This window comes from Magnolia sinica, chromosome 4 (assembly GCF_029962835.1).
Source record: "Magnolia sinica isolate HGM2019 chromosome 4, MsV1, whole genome shotgun sequence".
NCBI classification, from domain to species: domain Eukaryota; kingdom Viridiplantae; phylum Streptophyta; class Magnoliopsida; order Magnoliales; family Magnoliaceae; genus Magnolia; species Magnolia sinica.
Genome location: NC_080576.1, coordinates 89,482,865 through 89,505,255, shown reverse-complemented (window position 1 = coordinate 89,505,255; position 22,391 = coordinate 89,482,865). Strand labels below are relative to the sequence as shown.

The 22,391-nt window shown below is 40.0% G+C and overlaps 1 protein-coding gene across 10 annotated transcripts in view; it reads left to right on the top strand.

Annotated features, from left to right (window-relative positions):
- Nucleotides 1-621: 621 nt before the first annotated feature.
- LOC131243355 (E3 SUMO-protein ligase SIZ1-like) overlaps nt 622-22,391 on the top strand; it is a 119,089-nt gene continuing 97,319 nt past the window's right edge. For 5 of the 10 annotated variants that reach the window (XM_058242659.1, XM_058242661.1, XM_058242658.1 and 2 more), the window contains exons 1-4: nt 622-886; nt 2,142-2,222; nt 5,709-5,751; nt 13,485-13,563. In XM_058242659.1, coding sequence (XP_058098642.1) covers nt 863-886; nt 2,142-2,222; nt 5,709-5,751; nt 13,485-13,563 — 227 coding nt within the window. In that variant the 5' untranslated portion in view covers nt 622-862. Of the gene's footprint in view, nt 887-2,141; nt 2,223-5,708; nt 5,752-5,846; nt 6,030-6,657; nt 6,719-7,203; nt 7,266-13,484; nt 13,564-22,391 lie in introns of those variants that run through there. The other 5 variants (XM_058242660.1, XM_058242663.1, XM_058242665.1 and 2 more) reach the window with 5 other exon arrangements.

The window sequence follows — 22,391 nt, the reverse complement described above, 5'->3', positions numbered from 1 at the left end:
AAGTAACATACAATACCGCTGTCATTGCTGTGTGCTACCAGTGCGCAACCTGAATCCCCGATTACTTGGAAATGAATTGGGTCGTGACACAACACCACCCAGATAGGTGTGGTGGGGCTGTGGATTCCACCGTAATGTGTGTGTTTTATCCGAGCCGTCCATCCATTTCACCAACTCATTTTAAGGCATGAGCCTAGAAGTGAAGCAGATCAAAAGATTAAGTGGACCACACCACAACAACAGTGGTGGTTGAATACGCACCATTAAAAACTTCTTGAGGCCCACAAAAGTTTTGGATGAAGTTTATGTTTGTGTTTCCCTTCATCCAGGTCTATGTGATCTGATCAACAGGTTAGATTGGATGGGAAAAAAACATTAAGGTGGGCCCTAGAAATGTTTCAACTGTGGGTGTCATAGTTCTCACTGTTTCCTCTGGTGTGGATCACATTATCTTTTGATCTACTTAATTTTTGGGTTTACAGACTAAAATGATATTGCAAAACGGATGGACGGATTCGATATAAAATATATACATCAGAGTGGTCCCACATCGCCACACTACTGCGGAGGTTGGTATGGGCAACACCATCTGATCTACTCCGCGTCCCACTGAGAGAGAATTAAAAAGGAAAATAAGACGCGGAAGAAATTCCTCTTCCTGCGTCTTCCTAGATACGAATCCGATTCATTCATTCGTCTTCTTGGGTTTGATTTCGAAATCTCAAATGACCTGAAACAAAACAGCATCCAATGAGATGATGATTACAGCGAGCTGCTGCTCCTGCTGCTTCGATGGTGGACCCCATTTGGACAGTTGTTTGTGTAGATTGCTTGCTGCTACCAGTTAATTGTAATTGCAGACATGGATTTGGCGTCGAGTTGCAAGGTAACATTTCTTCTACATTCGAGCAAACGGTCATGAGATGACTGTATACAGTTGTGCAAAGTGTGAAATGAAGTAGCAAATAATTTAGGTTTGAGAGCGGGGAAGCGCTTGTTTCAAAATGCTGGTAAGTATAAGGGGTCGTTTGGCACCTTGGATTGGAGGGGATTGGAGAGGATCAGAGGGGGTTTCAAATCCCCATGGTTGTTTGGCAGCATAAAGCAACTGGGGATTGCCAATCCAGGGGGTTTCCAATCCCCTCTTTGAGGGGGTTTGTAATCCAAGGTGAGAGCTTGGATTACACCTAAAATCATTTGAATAGTTGCATGTATAAATGTATGTCATTGTACACTATCATTCTACTGGGCACATGGCCCACTAACGATGATCAGCACCGTCCAAACATTGTTCATGTAGATCAACACCGTCCAAATATTGTCCAGCACCGTCCAAACATTGTCCATATCAATCAACGATTAAAAATCGTTGGTTAGTCACTCAAACATAATCTTGTGCTTGCGGTCTATCTGAGACTTGGAATTTCATCACTTTTAGGCAAAACATATATTTTAGCGGGCTTATCACAACCATAGTGTCAAAAATTATATATCTCACTAATTGAGGATATTAAAGTTGATTTAGTAATTAAATTCAAACCCCCGTGATTATACCATGTATAGGTATTTTTGAATTAAAGTTGATTCACACTCAAGGGTACCAAACACACCGAGAGGATTGCCAATCCAGGGGGTTTCCAATCTTGGGGGTTGCGAATCCAGGGGGTTCCAAATCCACGCTCCCAAACAGGCCCTAAGCAACAATAGGGTGTGGGTCAGTCTGAAATGTGATCTGAAACAGGAGCGCACCTCAGTAAAATTTTCATGCAACTAAAATTGGGCGATGTTTTAGATACATAGAGCAACAAAAACAGGAATTCTTGAGTAGAGAAATTTTTTTGTTAGAAGTGAAAGTTTCATCGGAATCGAAGCCCTTAATTTAAATAAATCCTTTCGCCCCCAGAATCGCTTAAACTTGTCTCTTAATATTTGGAACCCACTTGTTCTTGAAGAAATTTTTCTACAGGTGAGGTCACTACATTGATTGCAATATTTCTCAGTTCCTTCATTAACAATTATTTCTCAGTTCCTTCCCTTTTGAGGGAGATTGATGGCATCCAATGTGCTTGTGTTTACTAAAGTATGCAAGTTGTAGATCTTTGGGTTTATATATTATAACGATTTGCTTGCTTCTGTCTCAGAACAAGTTGGCATTTTTCCGAATAAGAGAGCTGAAGGACGTCCTCACGCAGCTTGGTCTAGCTAAGCGAGGGAAAAAGCAGGTTTGTTGTCAAAAGTAATGTTGCATGCTGTGTTTAGGGATCTGTTGCCATTATTTTGAAGCATTTATTATGATGTCTCGCCTCTTCCATTCATGATATTGGATGCTAGTTGATTGACTCACTTGCAAAACTGTTAGGAGTAAACCCATAATTATGGTTTGCTGCTGCTTAATGATTCTGCCTGGGAGGTCACTTTATGCTTATGATGGTTTGCACATAGGCACGGCTAGGTAGGTAGCTGGTGGGATATTTTCTTCTTTTGGGTCATAGAAATATGCCAGCTTCCTATGCTTGTAGCCCACCGTGGAGTTCATTGCTCCTTTGGTGCTACCTATTCTCATCAGTCATTTTGTTAACATTGTGCTTGTAGAAGACTGATATAATGGTGATAGTTTATTGAAATTGCAAACTTGCAATATGTATAATATGTATTCTTTCTCCTTCTCCTTGTCTTGCTCTCTTCTCCCACAAGCTTGTGTGCAAATGGGCACGTGTGTGTGCGTGTGCATGCATGTGCTTAAACTCTTGAGTGGGTGTGCATGTGAGAATTTTTTATTTTTATTTTTTTTAATGTACAATTTCAAGGTTTAAGATATTGTTTAATGTATCGTATCACCATATGTACTTATCGCTATATATTCACGATATTATAGGATAGGATCTGAGATTGTTGATCTTGGTACAATATTTAGTTTCATTAAGATCATTGGGGGAGGAATTTGTCGATAAGTAAAGATATGCATTTCTATCAGTTTGTAGTGATGATTGAAGCCTATTTGCCTAATGTTTTGAGGTGGTTTTGGGGTCGCGGGCAAATCTTTCTAAAATCAAGGTTTTGGGGCTAGTAATGATTTTCGCATTCATTGTGGGCTATAGATCAGTGAGCTTGCTGATCAAAGGATACCTGAGTTGCGAATCGCTCTAGTACATGGTAAGGGAGTGGGTATGTGGCTTGCTAGTTCCTCCAATATGTGTTATGCTATGGTTAGGACTAGGTGGGTTACCCAATACATACATTAGGTATATGCAATATAGTTTTATTTATGAATTAGTATTGTGATTTGTATATGAAATAATGATCATCATTATCATGTAGGCCTGATCACATTTAATTGGGTTGGCTGCATGAATCTCGTTTCGCCCTTCCACTTGATTCAAGGGTTGTATCTTTATCTTCGATTAAATGATAGGTTGTGAAATCTTTTCTTACTATCTCTACCTATGTCTTTTTGGGCCTTCCCCATGCCCTTTTAGAGCCTTCAAGTTAAATGAAGTCACTTCTAACTGGTGCAATTCTTGTCTCTATTACTCATGGCCAAACCATCTAAGTCTATATAGGCATGCATGCGCGCATTTTTATTTATTTTAAGAATGACAAAATTTATTAAAGCCCCTGCAGGGAAAGCCTTAGGCAGGGAAAGAATACGAAGAAGGAAAATAAAAAATACAATCCTTAAGAGCTTCCAAGGAGGAAGCCCACTCAAGAACAAACAATTTGACTCTCAAAACCGCACTCTCAATTGGAGTGCACTTGTTACGTAAGTACCGATTGTTATGCTCTCCCCAAACCACCTAAAGTCTCACCATAACAACTAGCTGCCAAAGCGATATCCCCTCCTTCCCAATCCTTTCTCCATGGCAAGCTAAGAGGAAGTCTTCTATATAGTTCGACAACACCATGCTGTACCAAAAAGGGACACGGCTGAAACCCAAACAGGTCGGGCAAATGGACAATGAATAAAGAGGTGGTCCACCGACTTCAGATCTCCCATGCACATCAAACAAACGTTGGGATGATCACAGACCGCTTCTGCAGATTATCAATTGTGAGGATCCTCTTCTTGTCGACCAACCAAATGAGAGTCGCTACCCTAGGAGGCATGCCGTATCTCTAAGAACAATAAGGATTGATCTTCAACCTTGTCTATAACTTCCAAATATGACCATAGAAAAGAGTGAACTGAAAATTGACTGGATTTGTGACTCATGTAATTTCATCCGGCCTCCCAACAATAGGATGGTGGTCTTTGAGGATGCTCAATAACCGCAACAAGTCATGCACTTCCTCTTCCCGAAGATCCCTTATGCAAAGTGGAGCCCAAACCACTTGACTCCCACACATTGAATAGCACTGTGCAACTGTAATATCGTTCAACAAGATAGGCGCTAATCTGGGGAACTCCACCATAAGAGGCCTATCTCCACTGTAGGCGTCCCCCCAAAACTAAATGCGCATCCCCTCTCCCAAGACAAAAGACCCCTTCCCTAAATTTGGGGAGACCCCCCCCCCCAAAAAAAAATAAAAATAAAAATAAAATAAAAAATAAAAAATAAAATAATAATACTTGCTAGCTAGCTACAGCCTCCCTCCAAAGCCTTCTGTCCTCAATCCCAAACCTCCACCGCCATTTCCCAATTAAGGCCTGATTCACAGCTTCCAAATGTTTTGATTTCGGCACCCCCATCCTCCAAAGGCTAACATAACGGACTTCATCCCACCTCAGAAGATGAAATTTCTGCTTTGCCTCTGCCCCTCGCCACAAAAAGTCCTGCTGAAGTTTCTCCAACCTCTCCAAAACAAGTTTTGGGCATTTAGATAGAGACATGAAATAAATGGGCAAGTCTAAGAGGGCTGCCTTTATGAGTGTGAGGCGACCTCCCAATGAGAGATTCTGAGTTTCGCAAGTTGCTAGTTTCCTCTACACTCTTTTAATGACTGTCCCAAAGATGTTTGGCTGGTTTCTTAATGCATAGAGGAAGCCCGAGATAGGTAGAAGGAAAGGTACCAACATCACACCCAAATATAGAGGCCAATCTTGCAACCTCCTGAAAAGGAATATTTCCAACCACTCACTTTTCACAAAATTAATCTTCAAACCCGAGACTGCCTCAAAGCACCACACTATTTTCCTCGTTTTCCACATGCACGCATTTGTGTCTATGTATATATATCTATGTATGTAATATGCATGTATATATGAGTTCTATTGCCCAACCTGTTGTTTGATAAGTTATCGTCCAACCAACAGATAAGTTCCAAATGTGTGTGCAAAATCCAACTTGTCCAATAGGATGGCCCTGCCACGAGGATCACCTTCCACAAAAATGAGCCTGATGGCCCTGATCCAATTATCAGGAGAGCCACACCATTCAAAACAATGGATAGTCACTGATTAACAGCAGTATACAGGTTCTTACCTGAGTAGTGAATCACCTTGTCCAGGTAGTTGTTGCATGGTCTGTTGGTCCTCATTTTGTTGTCTGTTTGTCCTGTCTTCAGACTTGTATCTTATAGTCATTCACTTTAGCAGTTGTGTAATCTGTGGTGTTTGTACTTGTTGCTTAACTTGTTACGCAGAAATATCATTATCTGGAACAGAATGCTGCCTTTCCCTTCCTTTTCACTTTGGATGATGTCATCACCTTCTGGGCTATCTTACTTGTGCTTACTCTGAAACTTATTTTGGTTTCTTCTATGCCATACAGGACCTTGTGGACAGAATTTTAACTTTGTTCTCTGATGAACAAGGTGACGATTTGACCCCCTCTTCCATGCCAACTTTGAAAAAGAGAAAAACTAATTTGGTTTTTAATGCTTTATAATTTCGTTGTGCCATTTTTTAGGAGGCAGAGTTCTCATGTGCAGAAACATGGATGTTTCGTGTTGTGTACGGAATCCATACGAATTGGGCACTGGGTTTGGTTATTGGGGCCAATGATACAATAGGACCTGCTGAGGGTACCTATGGCCATCCAATGGGATAACTTGTCAGCCTTTGATGGCAGCATGCAAATAGACAATTACAGGTAAAATCAAGCAACACTATTCAATAGATGAAAGAGCGCAGAGATTGGATGGCAAGGGTCTCCAAACTAGGAGATTTTGGGAGTATGCTCCATCCAATTGTGTAATGTATAAGATCGATAGCCACGATAGCCGAACCATGGATCCCATTTTATGGATGCTATGCACAAATTGCACATTTCTGATTCTGTACGACAGAGAGCTTGGCTTCATCACTTGGTATATGCATTCATTCTATTTACATATCTTGTGGAAGATGTTGTTGTGCTCGTAGTATTGATTGAGTCACTCTCTGATATGGCGTCTACATGGTAAATACTATCATATTTCCATTGTGTTGAGTTCTTAAAATTTCAAAAAAGAACTCGATTACGTTCTCTGAGAAAGGGATTTGATGTATATACCCATCCTCACTGAGTTGTTTACACTAATTCTTTGGAATTGAAGCAGTACACTTTGGTACCTTTTCTTTTGAAAATGGTGTGGGTGTGAGCAAATTGATCAGGATGGGTGCATTTATCTTCCAAAATGGAAAGCATGGCTGTAAATAGTGACTCTGTTTGGGAAATTCAAATGATTTCAGACAAGTTTCTTTGCCTACTTTTTAATCTGAGAAACTTGTGCTTACAGGGTTCTTCACTATCAGCTGATTTGGGCTGTTTTTATCAAGTGACACATAATTTGGATGAAAGTGAATAATTTATGGTGATTATTCTATTTTGATCTTTCCCCAAGTATCTAAGACAATGCCATGATCGTGATCTTGATGATATTTCTCAATGTTGTCAAAATTTATTATCATATCGTAAATCTCTTGAGGTGTTAAATTGTAAGATTATATTTAAATTATTAAAAATATTGAAAAAGTCTAAAAGATCTATAATGTGAGATATTGATTAATCATTCATTTCCTCTCTTCATTCATCTTAGACATAAAATGTGGCATGAATACTGGTATACCGTTGATATGCATTTCTAATTTAAGTTAGAAATGCATACGTACGTACGTATGTATGTATGTTCAATCAAGTGTACATCAAGCGTACTTGCGAAAAAACAAAACAAACTAGTTCATAAACAACAGTTAAAGATTTTCTTTGTCATAAGCATCATTCATGTTATCATTGTAGGTGTTGATATCTTCCTTGACATAAAAGTTTCCCTCTTCTTCCTCAGATTCAGATTAAGATGAAACAGATTCTGCATCCTCCTATTTATTCTTCTCTTTCCTTCTTATCGTGAGTTTTCTTAGTCCTATGAAAAATGTTAGAATGGTTGGTTATTTATTATTTAATGGTTAGACTAATATTAGCAATTCGGTACCATATTCGAGTAGCCATCCCCAATTAGTTGGTATAAGGCTTAGATGATGATGATAATTAACTAACCAGTTTCTGACATACTGATGCAGAACAATTAACCACTTGCTCTAAAAGTTCGAATTGTTAGAGTATGGCGAATTAATCCCTTTATCCCATAGCCCAGGCCCCATATCTCATGGGTTAGGACCTCGGCCGAACCCCTTTCGTGGGCCCCAAATCACATGGGCTGCCCACCCCGAGTGTGTCCCCGCATCCCACAGGCTACTCCACTCGAGCCCGGTGTGAAATGCACATTACTCACCCCCAGTAAAGAGTCTTGAACACGAGACGTCCCCCGTGGACCCCAAATCGCATGGGTCACCCACCCCGAGTGTGCCCCTTCATCCAACAGGCGACCCTACTCGAGCCCAGTGTGAAAATGCCCCTGTATTAATCACTCCCGGTGAGGAGTCTCGAACACGAGACCTCCCGCTCTGATACCAATTTGATGCAGGACAATTAACCACTTGCTCTAAAAGCTCGAACTGTTAGAGTATGGCGAATTAATCCCTTTATCCCATAGCCCAGGCCCCCATATCTCATGGGTTAGGACCTCGGCCGAACCCCCCTCGTGGGCCCCAAATCACATGGGCCGCTCACCCCGAGTGTGTCCCCGCATCCCACGGGCTACTCCACTTGAGCCCAGTGTGAAATGCACATTACTCACCCCTGGTAAGGAGTCTCGAACACGAGACCTCCCCCGTGGACCCCAAATCGCATGGGTCACCCATCCCGAGTGTGCCCCTGCATCCAACAGGCTACCCCACTCGAGCCCAGTGTGAAAATGCCCCTGCATTACATACCTTTTCGTCGATCACTAGATTCGACACCTGCTTTATTTTCTTTTCTATAAAATATTCTGCCACATAAGTCCACATGGTATCCTTGAAACCGTAGGGTTTTTCTTTTGGTCAAGTCATTTCTCTACCCTTTTGCAGGAGGAAGTTGGACATTATCTTTGATCTAGATGAGGGCATTCAATCACTTTTCAAGTCTGTTCCTCTTTGAATGCACGTACATCTACAACAAGCTTTATCTGATTTCATACACTAATACAAAAGTCATTTGAAAATGAATTTGAAGATATGATTAGTCTCCAACTTTGAAGGATTTACTTGCTCAAATGTTCTCTAATTGTGCTCACAAATGTTAGCATTACAAGTGAGTATCAAAATATACATACCTGAATTTTACAATTCAAGACTACTATCTCCAACGGACTCCCATCATAGACCTCAGAAATAATGCAATGTGGAATGATATAAAAAATGCAAGTATATAACATAACATTTAATTGCCACTTGCTGCAACTCGGTTATTGAGTCAATGAGATCTCGACTCTCGAATCGCAAAGAAATGGTCATGAGTGCGCACACAAGAAATTTGAGTAGACGGAGAAATACTTTATTGATATCAAATTTCTTCTTTCAATGCTTAAGAAAACTCACACTTAGAAAAACTTAGAATGAATACTTCCTACACCACCCTTCCTTTTTATATAGACTCTAAGGCCCCGTTTGTTAAATCTGAAGTCTAAAGACCGAATCTGAAATCTGAAGCTTGAATCTGAAATCTAAAGCCTGAATCTGAAATCTGAAGTAAAAAAACTTGTTTGATAATTATGGCTGAAGTCTAAAAATTAAGTAATGAATATGAAACAAACTGTTTGTTAACAGACATCTTAAATGTCTGAAATATGTTAATTTGACACATTTGCCCGTATCTCTCGTTTGGAAATGTTTTACATTATAAAGAAATTATTTTTTATTAAATGAAAATAAAATCATTATATTTAATTCAAATAAACTAAAATACTTAATAAAAAACTAAAATATCATCATAAGGCCCTCAATTCCTCTTAGCGGGAAGATTGTCACTATGTGTTGTATAGAATTGAACACCAATAGCAACAAAACCTTCAAATAAGGCCCACCTTATATTTATATGCTATCCAAACCGTTTATAAGGTCATTCCTAATTGGATGAAGTGAAAACATATCCAAAACTTCCCCGGCCTATTTAAGTTTATTTTCCATCCAATATGTTCATAAGGTCACAAATACCTGTATGAAGAGGAAAAAATAATCATATTGATCCAAAACTTCTGTGACCCCAAAAAGGGTTTCAATGGTAGATGTTCAATCCCCTGGTGCTTTTTTCAGCTTTTTTTTTTTTCGCTTCAAGCTTTAATACGAGCTCGCCAAATGGATGGATGGTTTGGATATAACACATACCTCATGATGGGACCCATAGAACTTGCTGACGTCAATATAACAGCTATATAGCTAGTGTGAGGTACACCAACCAATCCGCATCCTACTTGGACGTGGATTAGCTACTGACAGGTTGAATAGCGAGATTCGCTACCGAAGTGACGTCATCAAGTTCCATGGGCCCACTATGATGTATGTGGGCCCACTATGATGTATGTGCTTTATCTACACCGTCCATCCATTTGGAGATTTAATTTTAGGGCATGAGTTAAAGAATGAGGCAGATCCAAACATGTAGTTGACCCCACCACAAAAAACAGTGGCGCGATTGATGCCTACCGTTGAAACCTTCCTAAGGCTCACCGTGATTTTTATTTGAAATCCAACTTGTTCACAAGTTAACACAGACATGAAAGAAGGGAAAAAACAAATATCAGCTTGATCAAAAACTTTTGTGGCCTATTTAAGTTTTTAATGGTGGGCGTTGCTCTCCCCACTATTTTCTGTGGTGAGTTTGACTGGAGCTTTGGATTTGACTCATTCTTTGGGTCTTTACCTAAAATTATATTTCCAAATGGATGGACAATGTGGATACAAAACATACATCATGATGGGGCCCACATAACTTGGTGATGTAACTTTAGTAGCAAGGCTCGCTACTCAACTTGTTAGTATCCAATCCGCATCCGTGGAAACAGATTGGCTACTCCCCTGCCACCAGGCAATGGTTGATGGTCGGTGCTATGTGGGCCCCACCATGATGTATGTGTTTCATCCATGCCGTCCATCTATGTTTCTAGATCATTTTATGGTATGAGACCAAAAATGAGGTATATCCCAATCTTAAGTGGACCACATTACAGGAAAACAGTGTTGAATGGACGTCGACCATTAAAAACTTTTTGGGGGCCATAAAAGTTTTAGATCAAGCTGATCTTTGTTTTTTCCATTCATCTAGGTCTATATGACCTAATCAACAGATTGGATGTCAAATAAGTAGTACATTGGGCCTTAAGAGAATTTTAATGGTGGATATCCAATCATTATTGTTTTCCTGTGGTATGGTCCACCTGAGATATATATTCCTCTCATTTTTGGTATCAAGCCCTAAAATGATCTTTAAAAATGGATGAATGGAATGGATGAAACACATACATCATGGTGGGGCATAAAGAAGTTTCACAGGTTAAAAGTTATTTTGCATTGCGCAAACAATTTAAAGAGAAAAAATTGCCGCAGTAACTTGAAAAGGGGTAATTTTGGAAGCAAAAATTTTTGTTTAATGAAAAATTCACTGAGCGCATTCCGCATTCACCATTAAGCTAGACTCCTATCTCGAAAAGAATTCAGTGAAAAACCACTTAGCGCTTTCCTTCTTCCTCGTTAATGACACATTAACAAACACCACTAAACACAGAACATTTTCTCAATTCCGCGTTAAGTGCAAAAATTCAGCGTTAACAAACAGGCCCTAAGTGAATCCTTAATAAGAATCCTCCAACTAAGCGATTAATTTCAAATCAAACATAGTTGACTTCAAATCAATCTAATCTGCCTAAGATGGTAAAAGTCTAATAATAGTAAAAATAAATGTAGAGAATCCTAAATACATGTTTGAATCAGCTCAATATCTTTAATCACGTCAATTACATCTCGTATCCTCATTCACATCTCCCTAATATCTTCGACCATATCTTTAAATAACTCCCTTATCTCCTGAAAATAGTAAATTATAAATATTTGATTTAGGCCCCTAAATCTATAAATATTCAATCCAAAAATCAGCACTTGTTGGGCCCCGCAGTGAGCTGTGGGCCTATGCCATTGTTGGGCCCTATAGTGGGCCTAGGTGGGCCGTTGGCCTGCATCCATTTTCTCCTGATTTGAAAGAACTCGTCTTTGAGATGGAAATCAATCTCAACCTTGGAGTTGCACTACCTCTACAACGAATCTTTTTCGTCTTTGGTGGAAGCTGGTGGTGCAAGTGCAACCCTCCGCATTGGCTCGACAATACCTTTGTTGGATTTCATTGTAGATGATCTCTCTTTCACTTACGCATTTGTGGGTGCCAACTTGTTCGTTGTAACTCTAAAGTTATTTAATTTGAATATAATTGCATTAGTTTAGTCAGACAATGCATAGCTTAGGACCCTATACAAAGGAAACTTCTTTTTTGAGATATTATTATTTATAAGTGTGTATTATGGTCTTTTTTAACAATCCCTGAAGTTTCATTGAAAAATTCAACCATTTTGCTAATGTTTCCCCATGTTTCCTAAAAAGTGCGATAAATTACCCAATACAAGCTATATATCCCGTGCGATAACCAATACATATTTGTATCCCAAGAATCCGATTCGTAACACAGTACCGATATTTTGAACACTGTTTGTTATATTATATTGTCCATTACTTTCTCTAGCTCATTTTAGGGCGTGAGACCAAATATGGGACAATATCGCAACTCAAGTGGACCTCATGACATGAATCAGTGGGGATTGAACACTCACATTTAAAAATTCATGGGCCACCCAGAGGTTTTGGATGAAGCTAATATTTTTGTTTTCCCTTCATCCAAGTTTGACCAACCCTATGACCGAGTTGGATGGAAAATAAACATCATGGTGGGCCCCTTGAAGGATTCAACAATGGGCTTCATGGGCCCACTGCATCCTTTCGTGTGGTCCACCTAAGCTTTGGATCAATGTCATTTTTTGGCTTATGCCATAAAATTTGCTGCCGAAATGGATGGACCCGGATAAAAATTACCTGACAGTGGGATCCACAGATCTTTTGTTGCTTATAACCTTTGCAACCGTTTTGCAGCAAATACCTTCAATTGTAAATCCTTCCCTTGAAATACCCTTGATTTGGAATCGCGGCCTTTGACTATGTTTTCAAAACCAAGGGGAAGAGCAATTTGGATTACACTTGATTCCATAACTCCACAAATCCACACTGCCAACTGCACTGTGAACTGCAAATAAACTCCATTATTCCTGAATCCACTCTGCTAAATGCGCTGTTAGGTGATTTCGAGCACTCTTGATTTTTATTGAATCAAAGTTTGGATTTGGGGAGAAATCTCGACCCAAATTTTAGCATGGATTGCAATGGAAATCCATATCTATGCATGATTCTCATGCATTGGCATGGATTTGTGGCAATTTTTTTTTAAAAACATTTTAACTGCAAAAATGGGGGAAATTGGTGAAATCCTTTTTTTTTTTTCATTTTTATATTGAAAAATGTATTTTTATGGTTTATAAATGTGGAAATTTTGTATATTAACGAGTGTTGGGCAGTCTATTGATTGGCTACAAATGTCATATATTTATTTTAGATTAATTTTTTCGACGACACATGGTTAGGCCGCTTATAAAATGGAAAATTATTATGTATAGTTTTTTTTTTTTTTTTTTTTTGCAATATTTTGATTCCTATAGGAGTAAGCATGTGTCTTTTAACATCTCCTGAAGTTTCACTGAAAAATTCCATCATTTCCCAACGTTTCCCCAACGTTTCCTTCATACTACGAAAATTTGGTGATAAAAGCGGCGATTCTGGTACATGTTTCCATATCCCTGGTCATTGATATGTGTAACGATACCAATACTCTGGACATTGTTTCTGGGAATGTGCTTTATTGTCTTTGTTTGTTTCAAGTGACATTGTTTCTGTAACTTCTATGATTTCTTTGAATGTAGTATACGCCAGCCTCAGTAACTTCTGGCATCAGTTGCATGGTAAATGGAAAATATTTCTACGTTGTTTTTGTGTAGCAGAATTTGTTCAAATCCTTCAATTAGCATGAATTAGGAACTGTTTGACTTTCACGCCAGTACTACATCTGTTTCATATGCATTTTTGTATTTCCTGGCAGGTTCTAGGTCACATGGTTGGGCAAAAAAAAGCTCTATTGGGAAGGAAGGAGTAGCACAACTAATCGATGATACTTACAGGTGATTGTCAACTCTATCTCTATCGTAAATATGATTCTAGCAGTCAGGGAAGCATCACATGAATCTTGTACTTAACAGTTGTAGGCTGGAAGAACCCTCATTACCTTCGTTTTCTGAATATATTCAAGCATGTTCAACAACTTTTTCCATTTTCTTTTCTTTTTAATGTGACTGAAATTTATTAAAAGAGGACAAAGAGAACGGGCAAAGGAGTATGAGGGAGGGGTTTTTAAGGATAACTTATGACACTCATGTAAATAGAATGAGTGGCTTTATGCGTGTGCGTGCTTATATATATCCACATCTGGCCAACCTAATGGTGGCCTGTTTATTTATTATTATTATTATTATTATTATTATTTTGGGGGCTTGGTGATCTTCATGATGGTGACAACTTTTCGGATGGGTTTGATATCAGACACACACGACACTTCACTAACTGTGTTCTAGTTGGACGATTAGTTTATTGTCCAACTTGTTGCATGTGAGACAACCTCTTGATCAGTCATCAGGTTTCTAGAATCCTCTGAGGTCTTGTAGAATCTTCTGGTATATGACGCTAGAGGCCTTAAATGGCAAATATTTAGTCTGTCTCTGTTATTTTACATTGTAGAGTGGGTATCTAAGTAAAGACAGTGGCATGTTTTGCTTTTTCCTCATCAAGGTGTCACGGTCCAAGTGCTTTTCTCAAGTATAGACCATGCCGCACTTGATTCACAACCTCTTTGTGAATGAGTAAGCCAACTAACCAAGTGCTAGCCAAGCTAATTGAAGAGGAGAGAGCAAAGGAGAGTCTTGAAGGCAAGAGAACTTGTATGGAGTACAAGAGAACTTACAAGTTTCTCGGATGCAACCCTCGTTATATAGGCACGTGACCCTTCTATAATCCCTCCATGAATGTCTAGGATGATGCCATATGGTGATCATCCAATGGCTAGGAATGCAGTGGGAACTTTTCTAGTTTCCTCTAAGCTACTCTCGGTACGAGTAGTGTTTGGAGTATCGGTATTGTTACATGTATCTCTGGCTGGTGATATTGAAACATGTATTGATATCGCTGATCTTATTGCTAATACCCCGAAATTTATCACTGATTGAGGGAAACATGAGGAAATGGTGGAATTTATCAATAAAACTGTAGGAGAGGAGATGCTAAAATATTCATATTTGCATATTTAGTAATCAAATAATTGCAAAAAATACGCATACATAATAATTTTCTCTTTAATGGGGGTCTAGAAGCAATAAGCATGTAACACTAACTCAAGAAAACATTAGAGAAACTTGGGGAAAATGGTGGAATGGAAGTTTTCAATGATACTTCAAGAGATGCTAAAAGACGCATATTTGCATATTTAAGAATCAAATAATGGCGAAAAAGATGAATATTTGCATATTTAGGAATCAAATAATAAGTTTCCCTTTAATGGGGGTGTAAAAGGATGTATCGTTGACTTGGGGAAACACGGGGAAAATAGTGGATCCGTCCATGCATGCGCATACATACATACAAACACACATGCATGATCCATCCATCCATCCATGCATGCATGCATGCATACACGCACACATCCATCCATCCAATCAACCGACCAACCAACCATTCATCCATCCATGCATACATACATGCATCTATCCATGATCTATCCATGCATGTATACATATACACATATACAAATAGGCATTTCATCATACAACCATGCGCCCATGAAAAAAAATTTAAAATGGAAAATTTTCATACAATCATGCACCCATAAAACAATCTGGAATGGAAAATTTTTAATAAACAATTTTTTTGGCAATATCGATACACTGGCGACACATTGGCGATATTATCGAAATATCGCCGGCACATCGGCGATATTATCGAAATATCGCTGACACATTGGCAATATAGTGATACCTGGAATTTACATGGTAAAAAATATTGGCGATACATTGGCAATGTCGATACATTGGTGATACAAGCGACACTTGGAATTTACACAATTGAATATATTGGCGATACTTTGGTGACACTTAGCGAGATATCGTTGATACTTAGAATTTCTGATAATACTAGTGTTATCAGTATTGTCGAGGTGGAAATACTTATAATACTGGGGATACTTCGAACAATGGGCCTGCAAGAAGGCACTAGAAAACTCTAGAATGTTTTATAGATTTTGATGCATGAATGGATGATCTAACCTAATATGATGCGTTGAAACTAGATAGCGGATTAACTAGAGCAATCAAAAGACAAAATAAGGCTAAATTACCACAAGTTAACGAAACTCAGATTTGTAACATGTTAAGGTTCAAAACACCTAACAGTCCCGCAATTTGATTCTTATAAAGTATCAAGTAATTAGGATCGTGTAGAAGATAGGACTCCCACTTAGTATAGGTATTAAATTTGAACATTCACGTAATCACTTGAGTTCTAGGGTTTTGCATGTTTATGGCTGTTTTAAGGGTTAGGGAATGTAGGGAATAAGTTTAGAGTATTTAGCAAACTAGGAATTTAGAGTTTCAATATAGGGATTTGAGTGTTTAGAATTTTGGGGATAGGGATTTGAGGGTTTAAGGTTGATTTGTTTGGAAAAGTTGGGGAAATTAGGTTTAGGATTATAGGATTTTGGGGGAATTCAGATTAAGGTTCAGATTTGGGGATTAGGGTTTGGAAAGATTGGGGATTTTGGGATTTAGGAATCATAGAGTTAAGGTTTGGGGTTTTGTAAAGGGTATGAAAGGGAAGAGAGAATTCGAAGATTTGAAGCAAGGGGGCCACTGATTGGGGTTGTTCGTACGGACATTGTTCCCGCGGTATTGTTCACGGATAGAGCTTGGGTTCAGTTGGGCATAGGTTAGGTCTAGGTTGGTTTAGACTAGAGCTGGGTAGAATCCGACCCGATCGGATCCGAACTGAAGGCTAGGATCGGGTCGGATCGAGTAGGCCCACTCAGATCCGACCGTACATCGAGTCGAGTTTGGATCAGTGGCCAATCCGAATCGATCCGATCCGATCCGCACAATGTTCACTCAACACTGTTTCCTGTAATGTTGTCCACTTGAGATTGGGATATACCTCATTTTTGGTTTAATACCATAAAATGATCTAGAAAAAATAGATGGACGACATGGATGAAATAAATACATCATGGTGGGGTCCACAGAGCATCGACCACCAGCCATTGGCTGGTGGTAGGGGGAGTAGCCAATCAATCCGTCCTCTTAACTCGTGGCTCAAGGTGCATCGAGCACCGAGCTCTGACAAGAAAAGAAAGAAGATAAAGGAAGCGGATGATGGATTCCCAGTGAAAGCCTTTCGCAGGAACTACCTGCGACGGGAAGTTAGGTGGGATCCACTGTGATGTTTATGGGAAATCCACCACGTCCATCAGTTTTGCAATATCATTTTAGATGATGGGCCCAAAAATGATCTAAATTCAAGACTCAAGTAAGCCGTACATCAGGTAAACGTGTGTAGGTAAATTCCTACCGTTGAAACCTTCCTGGGTTCCACTGTTGTTTATATACCATCCATACCATTCATAAAGTAATTCCTACTTGGATAAACTGAAAACATAAAAATTATCCTGATTCAGATCTTCTGTATCCCCACGCCTGTTTCAACGGTGGACATTCAATCCTCTATTGTGTGACCCATATGAGATTTGGATTTCCGTCAGTTATGGGTCCATGTCCTAACATGATCTTGCAAAACAGATGGACGTGTTGGATTTCCCATAAACATCATAGTGGGCCTCACCTAACTTCTCGTCGCCAGAAGTGCCTGCAAAAGCCTTCCGTAGGAAATCTGCGTCCAAAGGAAGCAGATTGGCAGGTGTACCACGCACCAGGCCAGCTGGTGTATTGACGTCAACATGTTCTGTGGGTCCCATCATGAGGTATGTGTTATATCCAAACCGTCCATCCATTTGGCGGGCTTGTCTTAAGGCTTGAGCTGAAAAATAAGACAGATCTAAAGATCAAGTGGACCACACTACAAAAAGCAGTGGGGGGTTGAACGTCTACCATTGAAACTCTTTTAGGGGTCACAAAAGTTTCGAACCAATATGAAATTTGTTTTTCCTCTTCATCCATGTAGTTGTGACCTTATTAACAGATTGGATGGAAAATAAACGTTATGGTGGGCCCTACGAATTTTTTAACGGTGAAAATCGTATTTTTTTATATTTCTTTTTAAATTTTCAAAAAAATAAAAAAAATAAAATAGAAGATTCGATCCGAACCGCACCCAACCCGATCCGACTTGGTTTCCCTAACCAAGTCGGACTCGATTCAAGTCAGGCCAACAATGCAACGGATCGGATTGAGTCAGAGGACCCGAACTCGGTCCCGGATCGGATCGAGTTTGGTTCAGTGCAATGAAAATTTCGGACCGAGTCGAGTTGGACCCAATCCGGTCCGACTCGACTCGATGCCCACCTCTATTTTAGACACAAAAAAAAGGAAGAAAGAGAAAAAAGGATGAAGAAGGAAATGAGAAGAGAAGTAGTATCTTGAGAGAGAGAACAAGAGGATAACTAGCGGAATCACTCCCCAAAAGGCTTCACACCATCAATCCCATCGCATGATGAATTGCTAAATCACATAGCAAAGGAGAGGAAACTCTTTTCATTCATGGTTCATAATAATCCAACCCTAAAGGGGGTCTAAACCTTTTATAGTATCAGAAAGAGACTTTTACGAAAAACGTCTCTTAGGAAAGAATTCTCATAAAAAAGCCCTTATCTCAAGTAAAACATAAAATAATTTAAAAATAATAAAATAAATGACAAACTACTTAAAACAAATAAATCTAGACTATCTTAAACTATTCATGGCCAATGGGGTGGTCCACGATCCAGATGGGTCACGATTAAGAATGGTCCAAAGGTCCATCGTGTGCGATCGATGCACCCATGCAATCTAACGGTCCAAATAATTCATAATAATCCAACCCTAAAGGGGGTCTAAACCTTTTAGTCTCAAAAAGAGATTTTTACAAAAAAACGTCTCTCAGGAAAGAATTCTCATAAAAAAACCCTTATCTCAAGTAAAACATAAAATAATCGAAAAATTATAGAATAAATGACAAAAACTACTCAAAACAAATAAATCTAAACTGTCCTAAACTATTCGTGGCCAATGGGGTGGTCCGCGATCAAGATGGGTCACGATCAAGAATGGTCCAAAGGTCATCGCGCACTATCCAACAGGCCGAACGATGCGCCCATGCAATCTAACAGTCCAAACGCTCCAAACAACCCACGCGCATCTACCCATGGACCCCATGTGAGGATCGTCTAGTCATAAGTACTTGGATGTCCTCATCAATTCCCCTCGGCTGAGGAGATATCGCATTTGGCAAAATAAAGCGACGGTGATGCTTGAGGATATTTGGGTCTTGTCGTTGAAGCTGTCTTCGTAATCCATATGCTGTCTGAATCTGGCCTGCCCTTCCACTTGACGAGGTATTCTTGATAACCTCCATGTCGTGTGGAAACCACTTGCTCATCTCAGATATCCTCTATCGTTTCTCTCTTGGTAGGTGTGTATGAAAAAAGAGGTAGATGCTGTGAAGAATAGACGGGTATAGGCCAAGGGTCATGGGACAGGTTGGGAGGGCTATCATCGGGATCAAGGTGATGGTCTGAATAAAGGCTAATAGGTGTAGGTACCGGACCCTCAAAAGATAAAAGATCTTCCGCTTTGAATATATATCTAAAACCCATGATGGGTGGAATATTCACAATGGTGTAGGACGGTTGAAGCTAACCTAGGATGCAAGATGTGAGATCAATTATGCATTAATTTCAGCATTCAACATTTAGAACCAGATATATCCACATAATAGATTCAGAAAATTTAGATTTGTAACACAAAGGTACTAGGCTATCACACACGCGATGCATGAAAATATAAAATATTATGAGAGGTCCACTTGGAAGTAGGGACTTCCAATCTAGCATGGGTAGTGCAACAATCACTTGAAAAGACAATGACGCCAATAAAATCAGGTTTGGGAAAGGGATTTATAGAAAAAATCAGATTTTCGTTAGGGTTTTGGGATTTAGGGATTGAGATTTGGGTTTTTTTTTTTTGGGAATTAGGGATCTAGGGATTATATAGGGTTTGGGAGGAGAATCAAGGAGGGAAAAGTACCACAAGGGGACCACACGTGGCAGCCCGTACAGGTGCACTTGCATGCGTGCGGGTCCACACGTGGATGGGTAGGGGAAAAGAGAAGAGAGGTGAATTGGGTTGGATTTTGATGGGTTTAGAAGAGTTGTAAGGAATGAAAAGAAGAAAAAAAGAGAAGGGGAGTACTTTGTTGGAGAAGAGAAAGAGGAAGAAAGCACCTTGGAGGAATCCACCACCAAGCAAGCCTCTACCCTTTCACAATTCAATTGGAAGGGAGGGTTCCTCACAAAACCTAAAAATAAAGAGGAAAATACCCTTTCAACACAAGGACCTTTTTTTTTTCCTTTTCTTTTCTCAAGCTCCCATTAGGGTTGGACCTCCATCCCCCCTTTGCTTTTATATTAGAACTCCAAAAAAATTACAATGCCACTCACTTAAGTGACATGGCTCATCATCCAAAAAAAGCAAACTAAAACACTTACTATCAATCTTAACAGGCAAATAAATCCTAAAAATAATAAAAAACATAAATGAAACAAGATTAGGGTCTAAGGGGCCCAGATCTAATAGTTCTGGTGGCATGATGGCTTGATCGATAAGATCCAACGGTTGGATCGACACGAAATAAAAATTCCATGACTAAAACTGTCTACTAAGTAGCTCATATGTTCAAAATGGCCTGGCGGGCCCTATTTGGAACTTGTCTCCCATCCACAGAGAGCTGCGCTGATGTGGGTGGTCACCTCCATCTCTGGTACACTCAAGTAGGTCCTCTGATGTCCCCATAACACAACATATGCATTATGTCCTAATTTACTCAGTATCTTATAAGGTCATGCACTATGGGCTTGTAGTTTTCTTGATGGCCCTTTGCGGAAACCGTTTGGGCCTCATACGAATCATCACATAGTCACATATCTGAAACTCTTTGAACCTATGATGAGAGTCAACAAATATCTTGTGCGTTACATTGTTCATGCTAATCCGTTTTCTAATTTCAACCTGTGAATCATGGATATGACATGAAATGGATTTGCGAACTCTGACGGCCTATGGGATACTGACATAAGAATTGACTCTATTATACCATCCTTAGCCTCTCTATCAAATTCTTTCATATTTATGAGAGACTTAGGTTTCGACTCTTCGCTACTCTCACCCCTCTTCGTGATTTTCTCATTTTCTATGGTGACTGTGGGAGGGGGATCCAAGACACACCTAACAAATGCAGGGGGTGCGGTCTCAATAGGCTCAGCCTCTTCATCGCTAGTACCGGTGACATTGGGCGGATAAACTTCTTCTTCGTACTCGCCCTAATTAGCCGCATCTTTACCCAACTCGCCAATGACGAGGGCCTTATTTCGCTCTTTTGTAGGACATTGATGTGCAAAATGCTCATATCCTCAGCAGTTGTAACATTGCGTGGACTCATCGGCCCGCGCACTAGTACCAACCAACTGTTTTTCCTTTTTGTCTTTGTAGGTGGGTCTCGAACTAGTAGGACCCTTGGGTTGAGTTCCAACGTTTGGGTCTGGCTCCTTGCGGAGTGGGCTCGATGTTATAATCTCTTGGATCAACCTGCCTCACGAATGGCGGTTTTAGATACCGCTCCAACTCTTGCACCACCTAATAGGCGTGCTCTAGAGTGCTTACATCGTGATGAATGAGCTAATGTTGGATCTCTGGGCGGCATTCTAAAAACGGGACAGTGTGACTAGTGGGTCCTCTTGAACATTACATCGTATCATGTATTCATCAACGCGGGCGATGTAATTAGTTACAGACATGGATCCTTGCCTAAGGGATTGTCATTGATCTAGGAGCCTCTGTTGATAGGAAAGGGGAAGATATTTCTCTCTTAATATCTCTTTCATCTCAACCCAAAGAGAGGCTGGATCCTCTCCGGATCTTTCCACCTTTCTCTCCACATTCATCTAAAACAGTTTAGCTTGGCCCACCAGCTTCATCTTGGCAAACCTCACATGACGAGCATCAGATATGTCATACCACTCAAAGTAGTGGTCCATGTCTGCCATCCAGTCGAAGAATGCCTTGTGGTCCAGCAACCATCAAAACTAAGGGCCTTAACTTTAACACTCTTCATGACATGCGCATCTGGGTCATGGTGGTCATGACGCTCATGATGTGGTTGCGCGTGCATGTCACCACGACCAACACCTTGGCAACGCCTACGTCCACGACCTTCAACTTGACCCCAGGCTTGAGAGTGGACATCTTCCCCAGTATTGGGGTTCACTTGAAGGGAGGCTTCTAGTTGATTGACGCACGCGTTGGTCGCGGTCAATTGAGTAGCGGTGGTTCTATTGTGAGCCTCAATGGCCATTAGATGGTTATTGATAGCGTTAAGGGTCTCATCCATCTGTTCTAGGTTCATGGTAGTAGGGTGAAGACCAAAACCACGCCCAGATCGCATAGGCATGCCTTGAAAACCAAAGGTGAAGACTCGACTAGACCCTAGATGAGCCTAAACAACTCTAGATGACTCTATATGACTCTATATGCACTGGATGCGCTAACAACCGTAAATGTAATGAATATGATAACCTATGCTAAACCTATGGGCTCCGATACAAACATCAGATTTGGGGATTAAGGTTTGGAAAGATGGAGGATTTTGGTACTTGGGAATCTTAGGGTTAAGGTTTGGGGTTTATGTTTAGGGGTTTTGTAAAGGG